Source organism: Echeneis naucrates, chromosome 4 (assembly GCF_900963305.1).
Source record: "Echeneis naucrates chromosome 4, fEcheNa1.1, whole genome shotgun sequence".
In the NCBI taxonomy this organism is placed as follows: Eukaryota; Metazoa; Chordata; class Actinopteri; order Carangiformes; family Echeneidae; genus Echeneis; species Echeneis naucrates.
This window is the reverse complement of record NC_042514.1, coordinates 5,159,744-5,183,443: the sequence shown is the minus strand read 5'-3', so window position 1 is coordinate 5,183,443 and position 23,700 is coordinate 5,159,744. Positions and strand designations below refer to the sequence as shown.

Here is a 23,700-nt window from a genome sequence, read left to right as displayed (position 1 = left end):
CTTTTTTGGAACTGTTGCAGTTTCATTTTTACTAATGGATGTGAATAATTGGTCAACTAATACACAAATTCAATAATCTAACTAGTACCAACAATCAAAACAGCCCACGAACCAAAAGATGAATAAGTAGCTGCAGCTCTCTGAGTACCTATTTGCTCTAATGAGCTTTGTTGTTGGTCAACCCCCAGCAATCAGCATACTCACTGTTGAATCAAGTGGTTGCAATTTATTATTAAACACTGGTGTGACAGTTGTTTTATTCCCCTTGAACTAAATCAACCAAGAACACAGACCATGTCTTGAATGCGGTTTGTGGGTTGAGTACTGTATTTACTCACAGCTGCAGCAGTTACTACCTTTTATGTTCTCCAGTGGTATTTAGAGTTTGTGAAAACTGAAGGCTACCCTCACTTTGGCTGAGCTTAAATATCTAATAACATCCCCACATCCGACAGCAGAGGACAACCAACCATGAGCCGAATTAAAAAAAAAAAACAAAACCTAACAAACTAAGCTTGATGCAGTTCACTGATGTACAAAAGCATGTCAAGAATTTATACATCGTCTTCCCTGCAGATGAGCTTAATGCATTTACTCCGTCACTGAAAGAGATTTGTGGGATGATCACAGTTGACCTTTGCCCCTTCCTCCAGAGGAAAGTAGCCAACATAAATGTGGAAGTTATTCTGTCTCAAAACACTGGTGTAAATTTGGTTATGACACCAGCTTCGGGAGCAGCTTCTGTAACTGGATGAGTAACTGCTGCTTTACTCATTAGCATTCCTAGCGCATGACAAAAATCTAAAATTATTATTATTAAATTATTTCTTCCAAAATCAGATTATTTGATATGTGTAACACATGCTGGTGTGAAAGTGGAACATCTGTCAGGCTGTTAAGAGATACACGGGGTGGGAGGTATAAACTTTGGACTCCATGTGGGTAGACCGTTTAACCTGCAGTGGTCTGCTTTGTGTCTTTATCAGCATATGATTTTGTTTTGAATAAGAAAAGGTCTCACTTTATTTTTGAAACAGCTGACAAAAGCAGAACCCAGAAAAAAGATGACATGTTAAAGCTGGATGCACCTTTTCAGATTATTTTAATGGTTTTCAGAAAGTATATTTTCTACATGTAACAATTTTTTGAAAGGGTTTCCACCATCAATTACAGAGGAGGGTTAAAAATGGGGTGTCACCACAGTAATATCCCGCCACCCAAAGTGAATCCCTCCATAAAACATGAAGTAATAGAGATTTTCACTTAAAAGGCAGTTTCCTTTTTTTTTTTTTTAAGGAGGATTGGTGGATCATTTCTGATCGCATTAAAAACCCCTAAAAAACTGCGAATCACAAATATTTGCGATGCGGCAAATACATATTACTCAAATTTCAAATCATACTTTTAGAATCACATGCACACCTCTTATCTTTTTTGTGTTGCAAAAAACATTTTATGTATGTATATATGTGTGTTTTGTTTTCGAGTGACTGTCCTATGATCCCCGAGAAACAGAGCAAACCGATGTGCTGACCAGCATTTAGGAAACCAGCATCAGATCAAATAACAGCTCAGAAAATGCCCCTGAAATAATGGCCCTGGCTGGCTACCGTAGTGGCTAAGACAAATGACTTCCATTCCTGCTCTGTGTCTTTAATCAGCTTGTGATAATTAACGCCACACTCCATTGGCCAAACAAATATCTTTGTCAAGGTGCTCATTGTTGTACACGTTCTTCTCCTGTTCTCTTAGACAAGATAACAAGCAGCCTTTAATTGCCTTAATTTTGTGTAGTAACATTATAGACTTTACCCTGTGCTGTTTGGTAGCTCTCACCCCCCCTGCGTTTCCCTTCTTTCTTCCTCCCTCTTTCCCTTGTTCCCAACAAGTACATAAAATATTTCATCATGTCGAGCTGGTGGGCAGTGGTAGTGGCATCAGACTTTAATAAAGTGAATGACCTTGTGGGATTGCAGAGGGGATAGATTAAGTTTGCCTTCCCTACTGGCAGAAGCAGCCACCTCGGTGGGGTTTCTTATCTGGAGCTTTACTTAATTACCTGCTTTAATTCTAACATTCTCGAAAATGACCCCTCGCCACGATGAGACAAGCTGTTTTAATTAAACAAATGAATATGTCGCTTATCTGGCGGGATCAGGGCTCTCGTTTGTCACAGTAACAGTTAAGGATGCCGTTGATGATCACGTTATCAGCGAATGGGCCTGGGTTTCACCACACACAGAGGAAGGAGGCAGCCGATGCTATCAATTTACCGTATGTGCTGCTATGGTGGAGATACAGAAGATTACAAAAAGACCCATTAGATGCAGCAGAAAGGTCCACTTAGTAACATTGCAATCAGATCAGATTCATAATGTTGCTTCGGTGGTAAAAGAGCCCAAAGGCAAAGAAATCAGGAGGAAGAGACACTTATAAGAAAGTAAACGTGGAAAAAGGAAAAGTACAACTGACCAAAAGAAAGCCAAAAGTAGTTTAGCAGTTATTCCCAAAGTCACTGACTGGCCAGCTTGTTTATGGTAGTTATATAACAATATTTTAGAGTGTGCAGAGAGCTCCTGTGCAGCACCGCCTGACCAAATTTAATGGGAGAAGTGTCAGAGAAACCATTATACCAGCAGGGGCACGCACAGCCCTATTACATATGGCTGCTGGCTGCTAATGTGTATTAGCAGGAGACAGAGGAAGCAAGGTGAAGATAAGTGATTTTGCAGTTGCTGGAGAAGTAGGACAAAGGAGGGAGGGAGTGTGTTAGGGAGGATGAGATTGAGAAAACTGATCAGGACTGGACTGGACACTGCAAAAGACCGGAGTGAAAAGCATTTTGGAGTTATTTGTGGAATGGAGAAGCGAGTAAACAAAGGTATCAAGAGCCCACAGTAAGACCTCCAGGGCACAGGTAGAGTCTTTCTGCTATACTGTGTCCATCAATCTCTACATTCTTCAGCAAGACATTACACGGCTTGTTCAGTGTAGGAGTATGAAAAGAAAAAATGAAATCTAAATGTTAAAAATCAAAACAGGACTGCTGGAGCATCTCAAAACACCAACCACTAAAACAAGGTGACAGCGGTATTTTCTGCCATTTAATAATTTAGTGACGACTGAAGGCTGCTCTTGGCAAGAAAGTATGAGTTTGCTGTGTTTGTGTCTGTCAGCAGCAAAATTCCAAACACTGTAATTTTTTGACTAGAATGGGGCACCTTGCCCAGCCCAGGAATCCCAAGTGCACAAAAAAATATAGAGCGGTGCGCCTCACTGCCAAACACATTAGCTTTCATTCTTTATTTAAGCCTTTGTCAAACTATCTGTGGTACTTCACTCACACAACCACTTTTTATCACTTACCACTTACTCTCCAAATTCTGCCACTCAACACCAGCGGTGCAAGAGTGTGGTCGTATTAAAGGAATGAGGAGGCTCCTCAGCTTGGTCTTTGACAGCCGCCTTGAACTCTTTAGGCCTGGTGATAAAGTGGCTTGATGAGTGGGCAATCTCTGTCTGCCAGCTGCTGGTCGAGCCAGGGGAGCTGGGAAGGTGCCAGAGTGAGTGAAGACCCACTCCATATAACAAATACACACACAGCTAAATGTGAATGTGAATCAATGTGAAAAATGAATGTATGCTGGACCGTGCTTGGCCCGTACCTGCACACATTCCTGCTCGCTGAGAAACTAGGAGTCCCTACAAATACAAATGCTCACAGCTTACTACATCGTTGGGTATTATGTAAAGGCAAAGTTACAAAAGAAAATATTACCAAAACATAGCTCATGAATGAGCTGATGTAAGGCGGATCTGTAAATTACTTTTGTGCTAATTTGCTCTGGAGTCATCAGACTGTGTCATGTAACATCACGTGTGTCTCAATATTAAATAGCCCGATATCAAAAGTTCTAAAAATAAACAGATAAATAAAATAAAATTGAAAATTAACCCTGAGCTGTCCACCAAAAGCACAGAAAACATTTTTATTTATATATTCATTCCTTTTTACGGACAGCTGAACAGAATGCCTCAGTGGGCCCCTTTGCTCTTTTTACTGATGATCTCTATCTCCATCTCTTACTGGCTTCCCTGTGTACAGCCAAAGCCCACAGATTACTACTCCTCCTAGAGCACAACACGAGGGGGGGGTGTTAACTGTGCTTTATTTTATTTGCATCAGTATCGTGGTGATTGCTTTCCCTCAGATTGAGGGGCACAGACAGTTCAGGGTGGGCGGTCTAACATTTAGAAAATTGGATGAATTGCCATGAAATTTTGCTGAAACATTCATATTTCCCAGGAGATAAATCCAGTCTACTCGTCCACGCCCCCGACTGGGACACCAACAAAAACTGAACCTTCATTCCATCTACTGACCATTAGGAGGTGACGGATCGTGTAGAGGTCTTTGGGAAAGCCCAGATTCCTCACTTCATTTCTTATCACAGTAACCTCTTTTCCCAGAACCACCTTCAGGCCAAGATTTAAATTCAACCAATACTTTGGTATGTAACCAAATACTGCAAGAGCTGATGACATTCTCATCAGCCTCAGCTTTACTTTGTCATACCTGACAATTATCAGGAAATTCAAGCTAACACTTTAATTCATAAATCACCACACCACATGAGAGGTTAACAGAAGTTATCTCAAAGCACTTTTTAAATAGAGCAGGTCTAGACCTTCTCTTTTAGACCCAACGATGGGTAAAAAAGTTTCTTTGAGCACAGCCGGCCTCTGGGTTCAGCCATCTGCCTCGCCTCTGGGTGATTTGTGTCATATTAAAGGTGTATTGATTCCACTTGCTCGATGACGTATATAATAACAATAACAGATATGATCCTCATGATAAAACAGACACCGTTTGATGACAGACTGCTTGATGACCCGGAGGTGATATTTATGAGAGATAACACAGCAACATGAACCCCACTCTTTGCCCCATGAATATTCAGATGTCATCAGCTTGGGGATCTTAACTAGATTAGAGGTTTGTGTGTTGACATCCATGGCTTTCAAATGGAGCAAGGAGCTTTCTGGCTGATTGCACTGACATGTCAGCCGATAATTCAGGAAGTAGAATACACATGAGTAGATTGGATGGCATTGTTCACTAAATGACAAGATCTGTCTTCCTCTCCGCCTCCTTAATTATCTTCCTCAGTTATAATTACACGTGTGAAGGTCCAGAGGACAATCACTGTTGTGTTGTACTGTCTTCTAGCTGAAGTTAGACGAGATAGGCAGAAGATACTGTAAAGAGCAACACTGGCTGCTAATGAATGTTACTGTCTGCCGTTTGAAATCACACGCCCTCATTGCTAGAGAATAATGCTAAATTTGCATAAATTGTCATTACATCTGATCAACGGTCTTGCGCTATACGTCTGATACTGCACTCATAAATATTTAGAAATGTTACACAATAGTACTAAAAAGTATTCACTTCAAATAAAATTGTGTAAATGCAGCAAAGTTGTCCTTTATTTGACAGTAATTGTTCCTCAAAATCCACAATATAACCAGCCATAAACAGCTGACAGTTAGGACACACTGGAGGCTTTCATTAAGAATAGTGATGACTGAGAACAGTGAGTGACCTGGGGGTCCTTAAGCAGCCTTGTAATTCTCTCTTAATGAAGCCGATGAATAAATGATTTCAGGCGCTGTGCATGAGGAGTCTGATCCCCCGTCAGCATGTCTCTGCGGGGTTAGTGGGAACCTCAAGGGAGTCGTCCTTCTTCTTCCTCCTATCTCCCTGACTTTCTTTTTTCGCGGATACCTCCTCTCTTCCATTCGTCTTTCTCACCTTGCCCTCTCCACATTCCTCTTCCCCCTCACTGCCTGTGATCCTAATCTCCTCTAAAACATCTTTTCCTGGACTGTGGGAGCTGGCAGATAGCGAAGGCCACTGTGAGACTCTGACTGACTCATCCCGTCATAAACAACTGGTGGGTGTCAGCAGGCTGGCCCCCCTCCAGTTTCAGGCACACTCGTTTTGATGGGTAATTTTTTTATGACGCTGATTGTTATTTTTCCTGTTATTGTTTTTCTTCCCCGTGACTTCAGATGGGGGGTAAAAGTACAACTCTCTGAGATCAGGCGATCTCGCTCTCTGGGCCAGAAAACAAAGATGACAATAATAAAAAGGAGAACCAATTGCTCTTTCATTTCATTTCCACTGGGAAATCAGGCTGAGGGAGGAATAAAGGAGCTATAATAATAAAGTTGAAGAAAAAGGGCGTATGGTTTCTATTCCCCATGCAAACTACAAGGACCGGCCCCTGTGGACAGTACAGTTGCTCAGAATCATTCACATTATTTGAGGGAGGACCACAAAAAAGTGTAACAAATGGTGGGAGCAGTCAGGGGAAAACAGAGAGGCATGAAACCTTTTTCCTCATTCACACGAAGCCTCACGTTTCCCCTTTTCTTCAGTTTCACACAGAGGACAAGAAAAGAGAGTGATGAAAAATGACAGACAGGAGCAGATCATGCTGGGATTTCCACAAAATTCAGGTAAGCCTTTTGGGTCTGAAACTGCTCTCAGAAGCTGATGCTGGTAGTTAACTTAATTCTACTTAACCAGAGTGTTTTTTAACAGTGCATCATTCTATGCTGTGACATCGTTATATTGCTCATTACAGTGGCACATAGTGCAGCTTTCTCCACATGAACATCTGAGTTAATGGGGCACAATAAAGACACCACTGTCTTCATTTTATGGCTCAGTTTTCTAATGGCCTACTTGGCTTTCTTGCCTGCTCTCTCAAAGGAGCCATCTAGGTCTCTTTAAGACCCCCCAATATTCTCAGTGCACTCTCTCCTCCTGGCCTATGTCTTCTCCCATCTATTCTCCCACTCCTCCTTCCTCCCTCCATCCCTGACAGCTACAGGCAGCTTGCAGTAGCCCTGGCCCTTTTCCTTTGCCTTTAGTTTCATTAGCAGGCCCCAGATGCTTAGCTGCTTACAAAATTATGAAGGGCCAAAGCCAACCGCCTCCAGATGGGACCTATCTATATTCAGATGAGCTGTTTCCTCACATTCGGAGCAATCCCACACTGATGTCCTACAGCGTCGTCAACAAACATGCTGACAAACACAAACACAAGCAAGTACAAACACATGTAAACGTTCGCAGAGGATGCCATGTGCACATGTGCACATACCCGGGGCCACCCAGGCAAAGCACACACACACAGAGCTTTGCTGGGTGGCATCACTCTCTCTGTGGGAAAACAATAGCTTAGCGTAGTTTGTGCTGTCTGCTTGAGCTCCTATACTGCACTGTGCAGCAGGCAGTGACACAGAGATTGAAAATTCAACAGCGGCCTCTTTCAGATGACTTTAGTTTTGGGAGCTGTATTTTAACAACACAAACAACTTGTTTGGGGTAAGATTTTTAAAATGTGATGAGAACTCTGGAATCGATCGGTACTTCTAATTTTGACTATTTATTTATCTCCTGCAGGTCCTGCAGGGATTTTTACTATCCACTCACATAAATGTCCAAAAGCACCAGATGGCAGGTGGAGCTACAGGATCATTTTGTATAAACAATAATAGGAGAGCCTTTTGATGGAAACAGTGTGTTCCTGATGTTATGATGGGATGGATACGATATAGACACTTGACTCAAATTGTAAGAGAAGAAGGCTAAATAAATCATTTTCTATCAACTTTTCATCTTCTTTCTCTTTTTTTTCCATACGTCTTTTCCTCTTGTCACTTGTAACTCTGCTGCAGTAATTAAATCACAGTTGTGAGTTTTGAGACAGTCCAATCCCCCAACTTCACACTCCATTTCACCGCTCACATCTCTGACAACCAGATGCAATCGAGCAACACATAGAGAAGACCCATTTCAATACAATCATACAAGCAACACAACCATGAAAATGTCTGGACTTGCAAAAAAAACAGTTAAAGTGCAGATGTAGATGTTTGGACAGAGAAAGAGAGAGAAATGCTCCAATGACAGCGATGTCAAGGACCGGTTGAGTCATAATGGAGGTTGTTTGTGTGCCCACCTCTGCTTGTGTGTCTCCACACAATTGTGCTGGAGTGCATCTACACAAAGAGAGTTTGTATCAGAAGGACTGAGAACAGAGCGAGTGCGTGTCAATGACAGCACAATGTGGAAGTTGTTGAGGAGGATGGAAAGCATGTGGCAATAGAGGACAAAAACGATTTCTTCAAGGATCTATTTTCAAATGAGAGAGCAGAACAGATTTGGGAGCCTGTGAGCTGCTGATACTGACCACTCTGAAGCATCTGCGAAGCTGGAACCAACTCCACACCACTGTTGACTAATGTGAGCCATCTGAATGTATTTACAATATCTGGTGCACGCATGCACACATACAGTACACCCACAAGCCTGTGGCTTGTGCTGAACGTAGATATGAAGCAGTCCTGCAGAGTGTCCTATTATATCCCATAAACATTCGACAGCACAGCTTTGTGCAATTGCTGAAATACCTATAATCCTTTAGTTGGCGTCATGGGGGTCAACTCACCATCATGTTGAGCGCACCAAGTAAGTTTCAGACAACTCATAGCGGAGCGTCAACCCTGAAAAGTCCTCACAATATTCTGCACAGCATGCAGGCACGGCTGCTACTGTATACAGGCAATGTCAGTCCAGCAGGAGGTGAATGGTTTTAAAAATTCTATAATACCATTAACATTGAGAATCTCGTTATGCGTCTCACTGGTCTTATGGCAACAAAACATTTTGCAGTGTTCATGAGAACAGGCTGCCTGAACAAAGGGGTGAAGGTGAGGTCTTCAGCCTACAATAGTAAAAGCAGCCACTGACTTACAGTACAGTAATCAGGGGACTGTTGGCTGCAGAAAAACTGTAACGCCTCACCTAGTTCATTATAAGATGACACAACCAATTTGTACCTCTGCCTGCTGCAATCTACCAAATCTCCCCTGACAAAAGCATTTAGATTAGAGCACTTTCAGGGAGGGCTGCGCTGACATGCGTACCCAGCCTGTAAAAGGGGAAATGAAGTGCCTTTTGAATTCTCCTCCAGGCAAACATAAAACTGTCCAGGTAAGTCATTTGTGGGTTGAATGGAGAGCCAGAAGCAAGTTGCCTCTCAGTTGCAACACCCCTCACGCTTTTTTAATTATTATTATTTTTTCAAACACCCTTTTTCTGCAGCCACATGCCCTTATCCTCATCTAGAAGATTATTAATCTATTTGTTACATTCTGTCCCATTATTTCTCCCACCTAATCCTCTTTCACTTCCTCTGGCTGCATGGTAATGAGTTCTGTGAACAAGAGAAGCTGCATGCGTTGTTGATTGTTCCGATTGGTGCCTCTCCCTCTTTCTCTCTTTCTTTGACCTATCCAGAAGAAGAAAGACTTCTCAGATGGGAAAGAAAACTAGAAATGGATAGAGGGGCCATTTCATCTTTGTGATCACATTCCTCTCTCAAGACAACTGGAATGAGATGGAATGAGAGGTTATTGCCCAGGAACATGAACGGCACTCCAAAAATTTAGCTTGAGATTTTATTCCAGTTTCATAGTTACAGTAGAGAAAATTTCTTCTTCTTTCAAATATTCGCTCTGATTCATAAATCACTCGATTCCCTCTCAGTGGTCAAACCACTAACATATAATTAGGTATATGTCTCTCACTTTTTCTGTGCTTGGTTTTTATTAAAACATTGTGTCCATCTCCCTTATCATCCAGACAATGTTGTCTGAGGGGAGGCATCATATATAACATTTTTTCAATTTAAGACTCTTATGTAAAACTCATAAGCTGCCGAGTGATTGCTACGGTTCACACTCTTAAATGGGACTTGGAGCAAGCAGTAGGCAGCAGAGAACATGGTCTTAGTTTCAAATCAAATATGAACGCACCCACGCAGAGATGCAAGCTGCAGGTGCAGTATATGTGTAGGAAAAATTACGTTACAGTAAAAGGATCCCAATGAAGCTGTGAAATTGAGAAATGTGGATGTGAAACGACAGTTAAGCTACTCTGGGCCCTCAAGAAAGAGAGTGAATGTGTAAAGCCGTGGCTGACCATCCATTTCTTTCCCTTAGCCTCAAATCTAACAAGTATGACCACAGGGAGATGAGCAAAGAGGGAGGTATGTGAGGTGGAACACTCCAGTGCTAAATATCAACATGAATTGGCTGCAGTATAAGTCAACAACTAGAAAGAGAATTTATTCTTTCCAATACAAGGTGTTGTGTTGCAACATAGTGTATCATACCACTGAGACTTGTGCTGAAGAAAATAATCCTTGTTATTATGTACATGAAAACACTATATAATTGTGATTTGTCTTGTTCTGTCATATCAGTAGGGAGTGTTGGATGGGAAGGCGGAACATTCCCGTTTACATGTCCTCTGAGTGTATGCTCGTTTGGCGCATGTGTCTGTGTGAGTCCGGTCTGGAGGTAGAACGGTGAAAGCTGAGACGGACCGCGAGTGCTCTCAAACAGCAAACAAGGGGTCGCTTGATGTTTTTATGAAGTGAGTCTGCTTGGAAATGAATCGTTAGTCTCGGTTTTATTGCTCAAATTACCCGAGTCGGTCCTTGTCCTGTTTGCCCTTAATTAACAAGCGTTCAATTCCCCTATTAATTAGCACACACTGTTAGCTATTTTACATCACTCTTCATTTGTCGACAATTGAGAGGTCTATTATTAAAAGCCATGCCACATGGTTAATTGTGCACGTGGCTCAGCAGCAGGGGAGGAGACCGTCGACTTGCAGAACGTAGCGAAGAGTCCGCAAGCTCTGCTGTGGTTATGACACAACCTTCAGCTGGCTGCCTGACACGCTGTCCTCAAGAGAAAGACCACGTCTGTCACTGCTGACAAAGTGGCAGCAAGACAATAGGCAGTCCTAGATAAGGTTGTTCTGTTTTAGGCTGATCAGTTCCATTTCCTTCAAACTGTGGGGTGCACTGTATGGGTACAATTCAGGAGCTGGTCTGCATCCTTTATGCTGGAGCATTTTCCTGTCAATCTGTCAATTCTGTCTTTTCACTTTGTCGAAAATTGCGGCCAGAGACAGAATCACTTCACAATGTAAAAAGTATTACATGTTTTGTGTCAGTGAAATGGGAGACTGACACCTTATCATTTGTTTCTGCACATCCTCCTCATGATGGAACAAAACAAGACTAAATTTCAGGAGTTGTTTTTGCCGTTCACCATTTGGCCACAAAAGTAACACATGACCATTTGTATGAAAGAGGCTGACTTGCAGTATTTAACAGAATCACCACCAGAGTTTTATAATGTATTCCATTTCATTTGTCAACAGTTTTGGGGATTTTTGTTTGTTTGTTTTTTTGGTCTACAACACTATTCTTTTGGTTCACACACACTACTCTCATTGTATTTTTTAAGCTGTCACAGATGGCTGTTTTCACCAAAGAAGAGAGACGAAAATGAGAACACAAGCACAAACCAGCAGGAAGTGAGTCTTGAAAACACTGCAAAGACAGACAAAGGTGAGCCACGAGAGACAGAGAGTGGTGGAGATTTCCTTTCTCTTTCCTTCTCCCTGCCTCACCTCTTCTCGCCCCCAGACCTCGACCGGGGCTTAACAAGTGCCAAGGGAAGCAGGCAGGTCAGAGCTGTGCTGATTGACAGAACAATTACTGCCAACATGCACTCCAATGGAGAGGCAGACATCTCCAAATAGAATTCCACAATGTTGTTGCGTCACATGCTTACAGGAAAAGATTTTGGTAGAAAAGCAAAATTGCCTGACTGATTGACTGACTGACTGACTGACTGACTGACTGACTTAAAGCTGAGCACAACTGCTTGAAAAGCACTCCTGTGTTTTGTTGCCTCCCATAAATAGAAAAGGAAAAAGCGTTTACCCTTGATCAAGGTTGGGTGGTTCTAACTTTAGAAGCAATGTTTGGCAACCCATTTCTTCCAACTCTGACTGTTCATCTGTTAGCTCAGTTAGGGGTGTAGCTATTTTTATCGACACACCTACTGACAGACAAAAAAGTGGAAAGTTAATTAAAAGAGACACCACACATCAGGAAATTTCCAAAGTATTATGCATGACCAACTTGTTAAGCTTAAAATGATATTAAGACAGTATTTCAGGCTGTTATATTAAAGGAGGTATCAGTAAGTTATGTATTACGTTAGCATTTAAATATGTTTACACTTCTTACTCTTAGCAGAAGCTTTAGCTGCCATTTCAATGAAAAGGAAAAATGTGTCCTCTGTGCTCGGGCCAGCCTGGACACAGCAGCAGTACACAAAGAAAGAAGTGATAGAAGAAAGTTACCAAAGAAGAGTTAACATTGCCGTTACCTTCCACCACTGGAGACAGCTCCTGGTGTGTAAAAGAATATTTCTTGTAGAACGTGCAAACAGCTGCTAATATTAATGCTGGTTAAACCTAAAAATAGGATTAAAGCTGTTAAGTAACTATAATTAATTACATGTCAGTATATTAAGCATTATTTAGTTTACACATTGCATGTACAAAGTGGATGTTGCCAGGAATTAATTAAATTGTATTACCGTCTTTACATTGCACAGAAGGTAGGAGAGATAAATTGGTTAGCTGATCAACATAAATTAAGCAGAAAACATTTAAAAATAAATAATAATTATGGTTAGTGAAAGTTTTCTGGAGTGTTGGTTGGACAGATGAACATCCTGAGCTGTGGGAACTTGTGTGTTGGATTTATTTTCACTCTCTTTTGACATCATATAAACCAAACAATTAAGTGATTTGGAAAATCATTTCCTGATTAATCATTAATGAAAATAACTGTTGGTGGCATTGTCTACTCCACACAGGGCTCCGTATGAAGCATCTGTTGATGGAGTCGGTCCCCTGCAGCCATCCTGGCCATTACCCCACCCCATGGCACTCTGGCCTCCAACAGCTGCATTACACCACGCTCTCTGACTTTCTAATTAGCTTATCTCAGAAAATAAGGATGCTGGGCAATTCTTTGCTCTAGCAGTCTAACAACAAGCAGACTGCAGGGAGGGTGGTTGGCACCTTGTGTCACCAAGGGGGCTGTTGTCTTCGACAGACTAGTACAGGAAATATGGTTCACACTCTTTCCTCTCTCTTTCTCTCTCAGATGCGTGCGCTCACACACACACACACATACACATGCAACACTCGACTCCTTTTCTGTTTCTTGGCATTTTTTCCAAATTGAAAATTATGCCAATCAACATTCACAGGAGACAACTTAATTTCAAAGATTTAATGTTTTTGGAGGTCCCAGTTAATAATTCATGAATGTGATGCTAACATTTGAAAGACGCTGGTTTGCTTGTATACAGCAGCGATGGCACAGATTAAGCTAAAACTGGTTGTTAATTAATTGTCAAATGCATAAAATAAGATCATTTTATTTTGCCATTCCTTTACTGATGCCCACAACACAACAAAAACAATGTCAAGGTCCACACACACCAGCAATTAGCATCTAATAAAATGGGCTGTTTTTGCTTCTCTGCTTATGTTCAGACATTTTGGGAGTCTTACTGCTAACAGAATCACAGTCATCAGTCTCAATCTCGTATTTCACAAAACAATGTTGTCCCTTCTAATTAGTTGATCCATTCTTCATGATTTGTCATACATCTAAAATGTAGCCAAAACGATAGAGTAAATGCAGCACCCTGTCAGCTCTGATGCATCCTGGCTGGAGGAGTCGTGGAGCGATGGATGCAAGAGAAAAACGGATGGATGAAGGAGGAGAGGATAGATCCTGTCACCTGTAGCAGTGAACGTCCCGCAGGACTGTAATCTGGCAGTTGTCTCTCACAGAGACGTCCAGCTTAACCGAGGACAGCCAAGCCCTGCAGCCTCCAGCACCGAACGATGCTGGGACCTCAGGACATAAGGCACCTGCATGGGGAGATAAAGGCTTCAACTCCTGAGCTAATACTGACGATTCTTTTGATAAATACAGACATGGGATGGTGGGTGGAGGGTGATGGGGAGTTGGGGAGCAATCTTTTCCAGCTTACTCTCTCTCCTTCTCTCCTTCCTGTCTACCTGTCTTGGTAATCTCTCTTTCTTGTGCTATGTACGTTTTTCTTATTCCACCCTCCCTCTGTCTGTTTCCCATAGGCCTCCCTCTCTCTCTCTGTAGCTTCTTTATCCTGTCCAGTGTGAGTTTGAGTCGGACAGGCAAAGCTCTCCACTCTGCCTTTTTTATTTATTCCATATCTGTAAGTGTCAAAAAGAAGATTGCTACTTTAGGAGCTGTCGGTGCTTTGTTGTGCCCATGGAAAAGTCAAATGGAGGTGGTTGTGTTAAAAGCATCTTGACCACTTTGTGGGGACACAAACAATGTCAACTGTGGTCTTGGAAGCCCCAGACAGTTGAAAATGGTTCTGCAAGTGCATAATGCCTCTTCGATGTCACAGTCCTGAGAGGAGCAGTTAAAACAGTATTAGCCTGGGGAGGTAAATGAAGTCGGGATCCGGCAACATTACCTCCCACTGTGACTGTCACTTAAATACCTATTTATGAGAGCTTATTTTAATATAAACATACCCGGTGTTGCATGATGAACACATTAAGAAAAGCTTTGGGACCCAAATGACCCAACAATGAAGAGAAGTCAAAGCCACCCAGAAAGTGACAGCCTTTGTAACCTGGGGCAATAATTACCTGGAAGGAAATGTCATTTAAACTACCACAGCTTCGAAATGTTACCACATGAGAAGAAACAGGGATATGACTCTGCTTTAAGTTACTGTAGAGCACAGCAACTTAGCTGACAGCGTAACTACACTCAACTGAGAAATAACACCAATTTTAGAGTAAGCACTTTCCAGCTTCACTGTAAACAAATGGGTGGCAGGACAAGACAACAGTGAGAAAGCCAAGTGCAAGTGCAAAGTTTCAACTACACCGCACTGAGCTGCATTACGCTGTAGTTCATCCTTCCTGTCCACGGTGTCGTGCCCGTTGTCTCTTCCCATTAGCCTGCGACTGGCGTGCTACGATATGGTCGGTGTGGGTGCTTGGCTAGCAGACGCAGGCAGCTCTGGGTGGCAGATGCCTGGCGTTTCTGCGGATGCCCTCCATCAACTGATGACAGATGTCAGGGCTCCTCTTGGATGGCAACACTTCATCACGCTACCCTGTTCTCCCTCCTCGCCCCACTGGATACAGCAGCCTGCTTGGCAGACACCATGCCCAACTTTGCTGCACCAACCCCATTCCCTCCTGCCACACCTATTCATTCCCCCACACTCGCACTCACACACATTTCTGCATCCATCAGTCAAGCGTTATTACATCAGACAGCCGTCATACTGGCAACCAATGGATCACATGCTAATGCGCCCAGATGCATCCACTCTTGAAATCTAAAGTATCAGTCTTTAGAGTGAGTGTATGAGTGTGTGTGTGTAGGAGAGAGAGCAAATGTGTGCGTCTACTGATGGGTAGAGAGGGAAAGTTTTTCAAAGTTGCAGAAAGTACTCTGTTAGCACTCTGGTGACCACAGTGTGCAGTGAAACAGCATTACAGTACAGCATGCAAAGTAAAGTTATCTTTAAGTACCCCTCATAAAATCTGTGCTAATGCTGTTATCGTCTACTTACCATTTTGGCCTGCTGGTAGACTTCACCACAGGAGACATCCCATCTCTGTACAGGCTCTTGGTCTTGGAGAAGTTGACCACATTGAAAATTACTCTCTGAAAGACATCAAAAAAGAAGAAAAATGCATTACAGTCACCAAACATTTGACTACTTCAAGCTCTACGGAGTAATGTTTTCCGTGTTTGTGTGCATCATGTAGCTCAAAAACAATACATGATACACTGTCACTCTGTCACAGCAGTTCGGTGGAATGCAGCAATGAATCCCAAAAGCTGGATGTCAGTTTGTTTTTTTTGGTTTTTTTACACTTTTCAAGTATTTTATAATAAAGAAAATGTGTTGAATATATTGTCAGAATACCTTTACATCAGTAATGTTAGACTGTTCAATGCACAGAGAGGTGTAAACGTTACCACAGCGGCCGTGGATAACACAAACAACACACAAAGTCAGAATACACTGGCGACTAGTGGGAGATAAGGCAGCTTTAATGTTGAACTAACAAAGTTTCTGATAAAAAGGCAGTCGCTCTGAGGAGTGCTGGCCTCTAATCTGAGGGGACATTATGGTTCTCCCCACAGGGACGCTGCCTGGCCCTAAACATTAAGCTTTGCCCGGGGCGATGCTGTCTAACTTTCCACCTGCACTGGACCACTGACTTTCCGACTTTGCTGAAATGTTGCAGAATGGGCCCTCCCTGCTTCCCCGCCACCTCCAGTATGCACGATTAGGATCAGAACGAGTGGGAAAATGTGGAGAGAAAAATGACAATTTTTTTTTTTTTTTAAAGTCAAATGAATGGCAACGGTAATACTACGGTGAGGTAAATGAATCCTATTGATGGGGCATATCAAATTACCAACTAAGTCCTGGTGGTGGAAGTTAACTGGGTGCCACTGAAATCCTATTACAGACTACCCGCCCTTCTCTCCCTCCTTTTTTTTCTCTCCCCACCCTTATCCATTTCTCCCTTTTTCTCCCGCCTAGCATCAGAGGAATGGGGATTGCGGATTGTGGCAGGCTGATTCAGACTTAGGTAAAATGACATCTAACTGATGTTGAGACTGGCAGCAGGCTCCTGTGGCAGAGAGATAAGACCATTGCTGCTGGCATTTCAATTACACTTTACTGCCCTGCACATCTGTTGCTAGAGCTACTTTTCAGCCTTTTCCCCTCAGGCAAATACAGCCTTACTCTGACTCCACTGGCTTTCTTTGACTGCACAGCCTCCTCCCTCATTTTTTATCCACAGCAAATTCAGATTGTCTTCCCCCTTAGCTTCACTCTACCCACTGTTTGTAATCTATTTGTTCAGCCTGTTTAACTCAGGGGGAGCTGAGACTGGACGGATGAGTGAGACACAGGCAAGGGGAATAGTAGAAGAAAAAGAAGAATGAATCAAGGGCAGAAAGGCGAACAATACAAGGGTGGGAGACAGTCAAGCAGAGAAAAGGCTACTGTTGCAAGGTAGACATAGGGAAAGACCAAGAGATACGACAGCAGAGATAAATACAGTATGGGCGGAGATAGTTGCTGAAGATCTTTGAAGAAAATAAACTGGGCTCTACTGGCTGGGTGGACAGATGTGGAGGACACAGGCAGGTGGACTGGTAGGTAGAGACGGAGGCACATGGAATGTCAAAGACTCAGTCTCCCCCCGTGGCCCTCTGCATTCACTGAAGCTAAAGAGAAGCGAAGAGAATTCCTCCATCTTGTGACTAAATCTCAGATCAGAAAGTCTTTAACCCAGGAAATGAGCTCAAAAAACAACACAGGATATTTCCTGCAAGACTTATTTCTTCTGAGGGAGACAAGACAAGCGTGTGTGTATTACCACTTTAAAGCAACCAGAGTGTTGTATTATTCCTTTAGAGCAGCATCTGCTATCTGATCTAGTGCAGTAACAGGTTCATTAGGTGTCTGTTTTCTGCAGGAGCTTCTCATCCCTAAAACTGACAGCTACTGCTTTCTACAGCTATCCAGTTAAAACTGCTCACTGGTACGTAGGCTCTATTATACACCACCTCATTCCTCTAGCTATCCAGTCCATTTCAAGCACACAATCACATATACATTTGTGGATGTGCAATTTATTAAATGTACAAACACACGCGTCCAAGCACCCATGAAAGAAGTATTTATTTTGAGATTAAGGTAACTAGATTAATTTTAGAGTCTAAATTCTATGGGTGTAACAGACTGTAGCTGTTTGTACACTGAGCCATTCTTCTCAGGAAGAAGTCCCCAACACTAACTCCACCTTGGTACTTGCTGCGATGCCAATCGAGACGAAAAGTGCAATTTTTGTTTTTGCATGAAATTGTGCCTGCATTTCCATCTGCTGAAAACACCTCATATCACAAGTGGAGGCACAAAGATCTCTTTGTTGTGGCCGTGGCTGACAGAAGCTACTCCTACTTTTTACTTTTAACATTTTTATCTAGTTCAGAGTAAATGCACAACGTAATGTAACTTCCAATGCAGCTGTAAATTTGTTCTGGGTTCTGCTCTCTCTCACACACACACACAAAATTTCACAGAATTAGAGTCAAGCAAACTGCTGTGGGCCCAATTCTCCAGATCGTTAAAACTTACACACAACCAGGGCCAATTTAGCAGCCTCTGCATGTGTCTATGTGTGTGTGTGCACATGTTTCTACACATGTGTGCTGCCCTGTAGATTTAATTAGGCTGGGAGCAGTTAGAAGAGATTAACATCCATGCTGTCTGAGCTGTCATGTCGTCGGAGCGTGTCAAAGCCCTGCGTCGTCCCCGTCTCTGCTGAATGGCAGACCGGAACAGGTGTTTCTCTGATGTCACAACAGACGCACAACATTTCAAAGTCAATGACAATACACATATTTAAATATTGCATCCAAGCGTAAAACTAACTGATACATTCCTGATAAAGTCAAAATGAAATGCTGTCAAAGGAAGAAATATTTTCAAACTTGCATAAAGGTAGTTAGTGCACATTAGACCAACTGAACCTTCTTGGTCTGACGAAACCTTGCAATGCGTAAAACTCAAATGAGCTTTTATGGTGCAATAAGTCAGACTTTCACTCTCTCAAAGCAGCAAATAACTATCATGCATCTTCAGAGATCTAATGAGGTACTTTATCAAAATCAAAACCAATGACCCAATTAATATCTCATTGCAATTTCAAACAGACTCAAAATCTGGGGTGAAAGATTTTGTTTAACTGTAAGATTTTCTGTTAAAAAATACAATCCTGAGCACACAATGAAGGGGCGGGGAGTCTTGAGTGTGATTGTCGTGCGTCAGGTGTAACGAGGACCAGACGTGCCGTTCTACATGTTTTCGCTGACTAGTTATAATTACTCGTTTCCAAGAACAACCTTCTTTGTTAACCTCCAAACAGATTCACCACCCAGACATGGGGCTCGACACTAGAATAGCCTTGCTGATTCCACTTCAGGATCAGTTTGGATTTGGGACCAAATGCTGTCTTTTCATCTCCACTGATCCAGCTTGTGGTTCGACAGCATTGCTTGCTGCAAGAATCCTGGATAAATTATTAAAGAAACCTTTCTAAATGTGTAAAGCAATACAGAGGAGCACTTTGTCCGTATGGTAGTGATACCTGAGCAGACTTTATTATGAATGATTGGAAAAATAACATCTCCAGAATAAAGGAGGGGTTGCTAAAGCCTCTAAAGATGATAAATTACAACTATTTTCACCTGGAAATGAAAAATTTGACTTAGATTGGCTGAGATTTTAAAATCAGTTCATCACTGAAACACTATCATTTCCACACCACCAACATTTGAAATGTTGCCCGGTGGTCCGAGCAAAACAACAACTATGCAGCTGAGACAAATTGTCCCATTAGATATTTGGTGAGGTTTCACCGTACACATCACCAAACTGTTGTTCCGTGAATCACCTCGTCTGCACTGCGATTCCTCGGTGAAGCAGAGCAGAGCTGTGAGTCCTGTCCATAGCCATCAGAGTCAGGCAGGCTGATAGCTGCTGGCAGCTCTGCCTGTTCCTCTCTTGTTGTCTTTGATCAATCTGATCACTGACGCACAGCGTGCCAACTACCCACAGTACTGGGGACTGCCTGACACCGCCAGGAGCACAGCACACACATCCATAGTGCAATATGAACACACACACACACACATATATATATATATAAACAGTACACATTGTCTCTGTTATGTGACTTTAAACACACCCACAGTTATTAATAGAGACAGAGTGATTGGACAAAAGCTGAATTTGACACACATTACAGTGGTTTATGATTGCTGTGACCCAGTTTGCACAGCAGATTTTTTGTTGCAAAATAGCAACAAGTACATTACACAAGGTAATGCATTTGTTTGACAGTTCCAGATTATTTCATTCCTATGAGGCACACACTGGACATTTTCATATCCACAAACTCAGAGAAAAGGATTCCCTCCCTAAAAAAAAACCATAAAATCATATCAGTGTCATATAGGGAAGACAGTAATGAATTAGCATTGTTCCTCATCTGAAAAATGTTGTCAAAGTAAGGCAACATGTTTGCAAACATCTTGAGCCGAGCCTCTGCATGCCTGCATTGCTCCTCAGCTGGTGGAATCAGTTGTGTGTCAAATTAATTTGCCAAAAGGCAAGAAGCCTTTCCGTTGGGTTTGAAGTGACTCCCCAGGGTAGCATCATGTTGAGGGGGCAGCTCAGCTGTGGCTAAGCCCCCATAAAGCCCGGTGACGGTGAGAAAGGTCACAAGGCAGCAGCGAGTGGGAATAACGGTATGACAGGGGGACACTGAGAGACAGCCTGAGCCCCCGTGGGAGCGGACGGGGGTCAGTCTCATACGTGTAGGGTCGCACACGTCTGTGTGTTTTTGCATGTGAAGGAAACATGGAGACAGAGATGTGACTCCTTCAGGAGCACATTCAAGACCTTGAATAAGTCTGCTGTACAGAACCTGACAGACTGTTCACAGAGCCACTCGCTGACATTTTCACATGGTACGACTACATGTCAGCAATGTCACCAACACAAGTAACCCTGCGGTCACACAAAAACAACCCACACACACTTTACTATCCATGCGCTCTTTTACCTTCTCACCTTCCCTTTTTCTCCTGCAGTGTGATGTCGTTGCTGACAGTTTAAGTCCCCTATGAGCAATGTCAGCTCAAGGTGCTGACACACGGAAGAGGGGGGTGGGACCCTTTAAACACAGTTCAGATACACAAACACACACAGACACCAAGACAGAGATAGACACATATCCCCCACCCCCCATCTGCTAGTCGACTGACTCACACCTATAAACACGCACATGCCCACACACACACACACACCTAAAGGTAAACTGACAAAACAACACAGTAATATTCTTACAGTAGTTTCAGTTTGTTTGTACTTAGTCTGAGATGCCCTGTGGAAAAGTGAGCTAATATTCGGGGGAAGCTGTGAGATACCTAGCTATTGATCCTGGGGGCCACGAGTCCCAGCAGCAGCCTTTTAAATGTCAGCTTTTAATTTCCTTCTCCCTCCTTCACTGCAAAAGATTTATTCAAAGCAGAGCTGTTGCAGGAGATATCAGATAGCACGGTGACAGTCCTTTAAAGAGCTTTTGTTTGGTTTAGGCATTCATGGCTTTTTGTACCAGACTCTTTTATTCAACCAAAGAGGAGGAAGTTTCTGCATTGGGCACCGAGTTGAAAGGCAATCTCTCCCTTCCATTGTGAGGCGATGTACAACTGGAACTTCTTTAATTAGGGCTTCTCTTGCACTGAGTGACAGCAATGGTCAGTATCCTCTAGACACTGATGGGGGTCGCACACACACACACACACACACACACACATATACGCACAGACACTTAGATGTGGATAAACAAACTGTGGAATTGTAAAACATTAACCTTTTGCATTATGGATGAGTGTTTTACAGGTCACACACTGAGCTGGTTGTGAAAGACCAGAGATGAGTTAACCTCGATGAAAGTCTTTTCACTGCTTTCATTTAATTACCTAACCACATATGGCACATACTATAGAAACACTGTGGTACTATAATAAGATCGCATTTTCATGTTATGGTTGAATGTGTGTGTGTGTGCGTGCGTGCATTCCGTTTAACTCAGAGGGTGTTTGGACAGCTCCCTGGAAATAAGGCCCTATGTTATTTCAATATGCAGTTCCCTTTTTATGACCACCCCTCACACACACACACACACACACACACACACACACACACACCAAGCTTAACCCATATGTCCAGGTGGCACAGTATATGAGCTTTTCTATTCTTATTAATGTATTTTATCGTGTCACTAGGCTATAACAAAATGAGTGGTTATTTTACCAGAAGAAAGGAACATATAATTACATCTTACTCAATCTGCATTCAAGTGAGAGAGTACTTTAGGTAGAAAAACAGGCTTGATTTTAGTTGTTATAGACCAGCTTTCTCTCTCTTTATATACTATTAATTTGTTGCAGCAATTATTTTTTTTATCAGCTTTAATCAAGAAAAGGATTTATATATGATTACGCATCCAGTATGAAAGAGTCAGATTTTTCAACTCCAGTTGAATATGAAAAATAACGTATATTCTCAATTAAAACGAGATCGCAATATTCACTTAACCAAATAAGTTGCATAAGCATAACAGTAAAAAGGTTTAAAGGAAGATTATGAGGTTTACCTGAGCAGATTCAATGAGTAAAAGACAAAAACCATTGACAGATTGTCTTTTTTTTTTTTTTTTAACTTTGTTGTTGTATAAATAATCTGGGATTTTGACAATCCATTTATTGAATGTGTTTTTACATAACATGGAGATAAAAATATAACCCAGACAACATATTGTTCCTTTCAGAATCCATTTGGTTTTGCAAATGAGAAGAAAATAAAATGTAATCCTCAGAGAAAGGGTGAGGCAGACATGCCTTTAATCTGCGCATGATCTTAACACCGACATGGAAATTCAGATAACAGAATTTGAAAAACGTCTAAAATTAACGTAACCCAAAAGGATCTGAGGATGCAAGTTCACACTTCTTTGGACTCCAAGCTACATGTTCTTGCTCTACAGCTGTGATGGGGACAGACTAGTTCCAGCCAGTCCACCTCCACTCCCTCAGCAGCAGCAGTGCTGCTGCCACAGGCACTCAGTGAGGGATGAACAGAGTAGCTGCAACTGCTGCACTTTTCCCTCCTTCGCTTTCCCCACGCATTTCTTCTCACCTTTTTCTTCCCCTATTGCTTTCTGTTTCAAACATGGAAGAGTTCATTTGCTCATTCTGCTGGCAGCATCCTTTTCTATTTATCTTCTTGCCCCCCCCCACACCCTTCTCTCACCCTCTCTCTCTCCTCTCTCAGACAGGGCTGTGCTGTCAGGCCCTTCCAGAGCAGTGGGGTTGTCAGGAGTGATGGATGACTATCAACCTTCTGCTGTCTTCCACTACGCTCCTGGGAGATTTACAGGCTCGCTGACTACCAGGCATGAAAACCAATCTCTCTCTCATTCTTCCCTCCCTTCCTCCAACTATGCCTGCCTCGCTCTTTCCATCTCACTCCCTCTCTTTCAACATTGAAAAAAGAAAGGCTTTCATAATGTGGAGATGTGTGCAAAACAACATTGAAATCTGTGCTTGGACGGAGGGAACCAATTGCTCCTCTTGAGGGTTATGGTTTATGTGTCAGAGGGGAATAACGTCCTCAGAGTGATACCTCTGGGCTTTGACAGCCTATCTCACCCATCTTCATCTTCTCCAGGGCTTCCAGGTCCCTCACAGACTTGCAATACATAAGCATCCATCCATGTTCCACTTGGTGGTGGTAATTATGGCATTGGACAAAGTTGTTAGGCTAATTAATGTCTAAAAATAGTAATTGCTTGTCCATTTTTTGGTCATGATTATTCATTATGACGATTATTGTTACTGAAATTAAACAATTTCATTATTATACTTGCTTGCAATAATTGATGGTATTTTTGAGGGCTGGGCTGCTAAATAAAGTTGTAAAGTGTAAAAGTCTCTTGGAATGAGCGGTGATCACAAGAAAGCCTGTCTAGTCAAGTAGTACATATGTAAGATCTGTGTTGTT

At 42.4% G+C, this 23,700-nt stretch overlaps 1 protein-coding gene across 1 annotated transcript in view; it reads right to left on the bottom strand.

The window, feature by feature from the left end:
* The window catches only part of agbl4 (AGBL carboxypeptidase 4), a 240,193-nt gene that overhangs the window by 128,885 nt on the left and 87,608 nt on the right, over positions 1-23,700 (bottom strand). Inside the window, exon 4 of the mRNA XM_029499931.1 lies at positions 15,613-15,707. Coding sequence (XP_029355791.1) covers positions 15,613-15,707 — 95 coding nt within the window. The remainder of the gene's footprint in view (positions 1-15,612; positions 15,708-23,700) is intronic.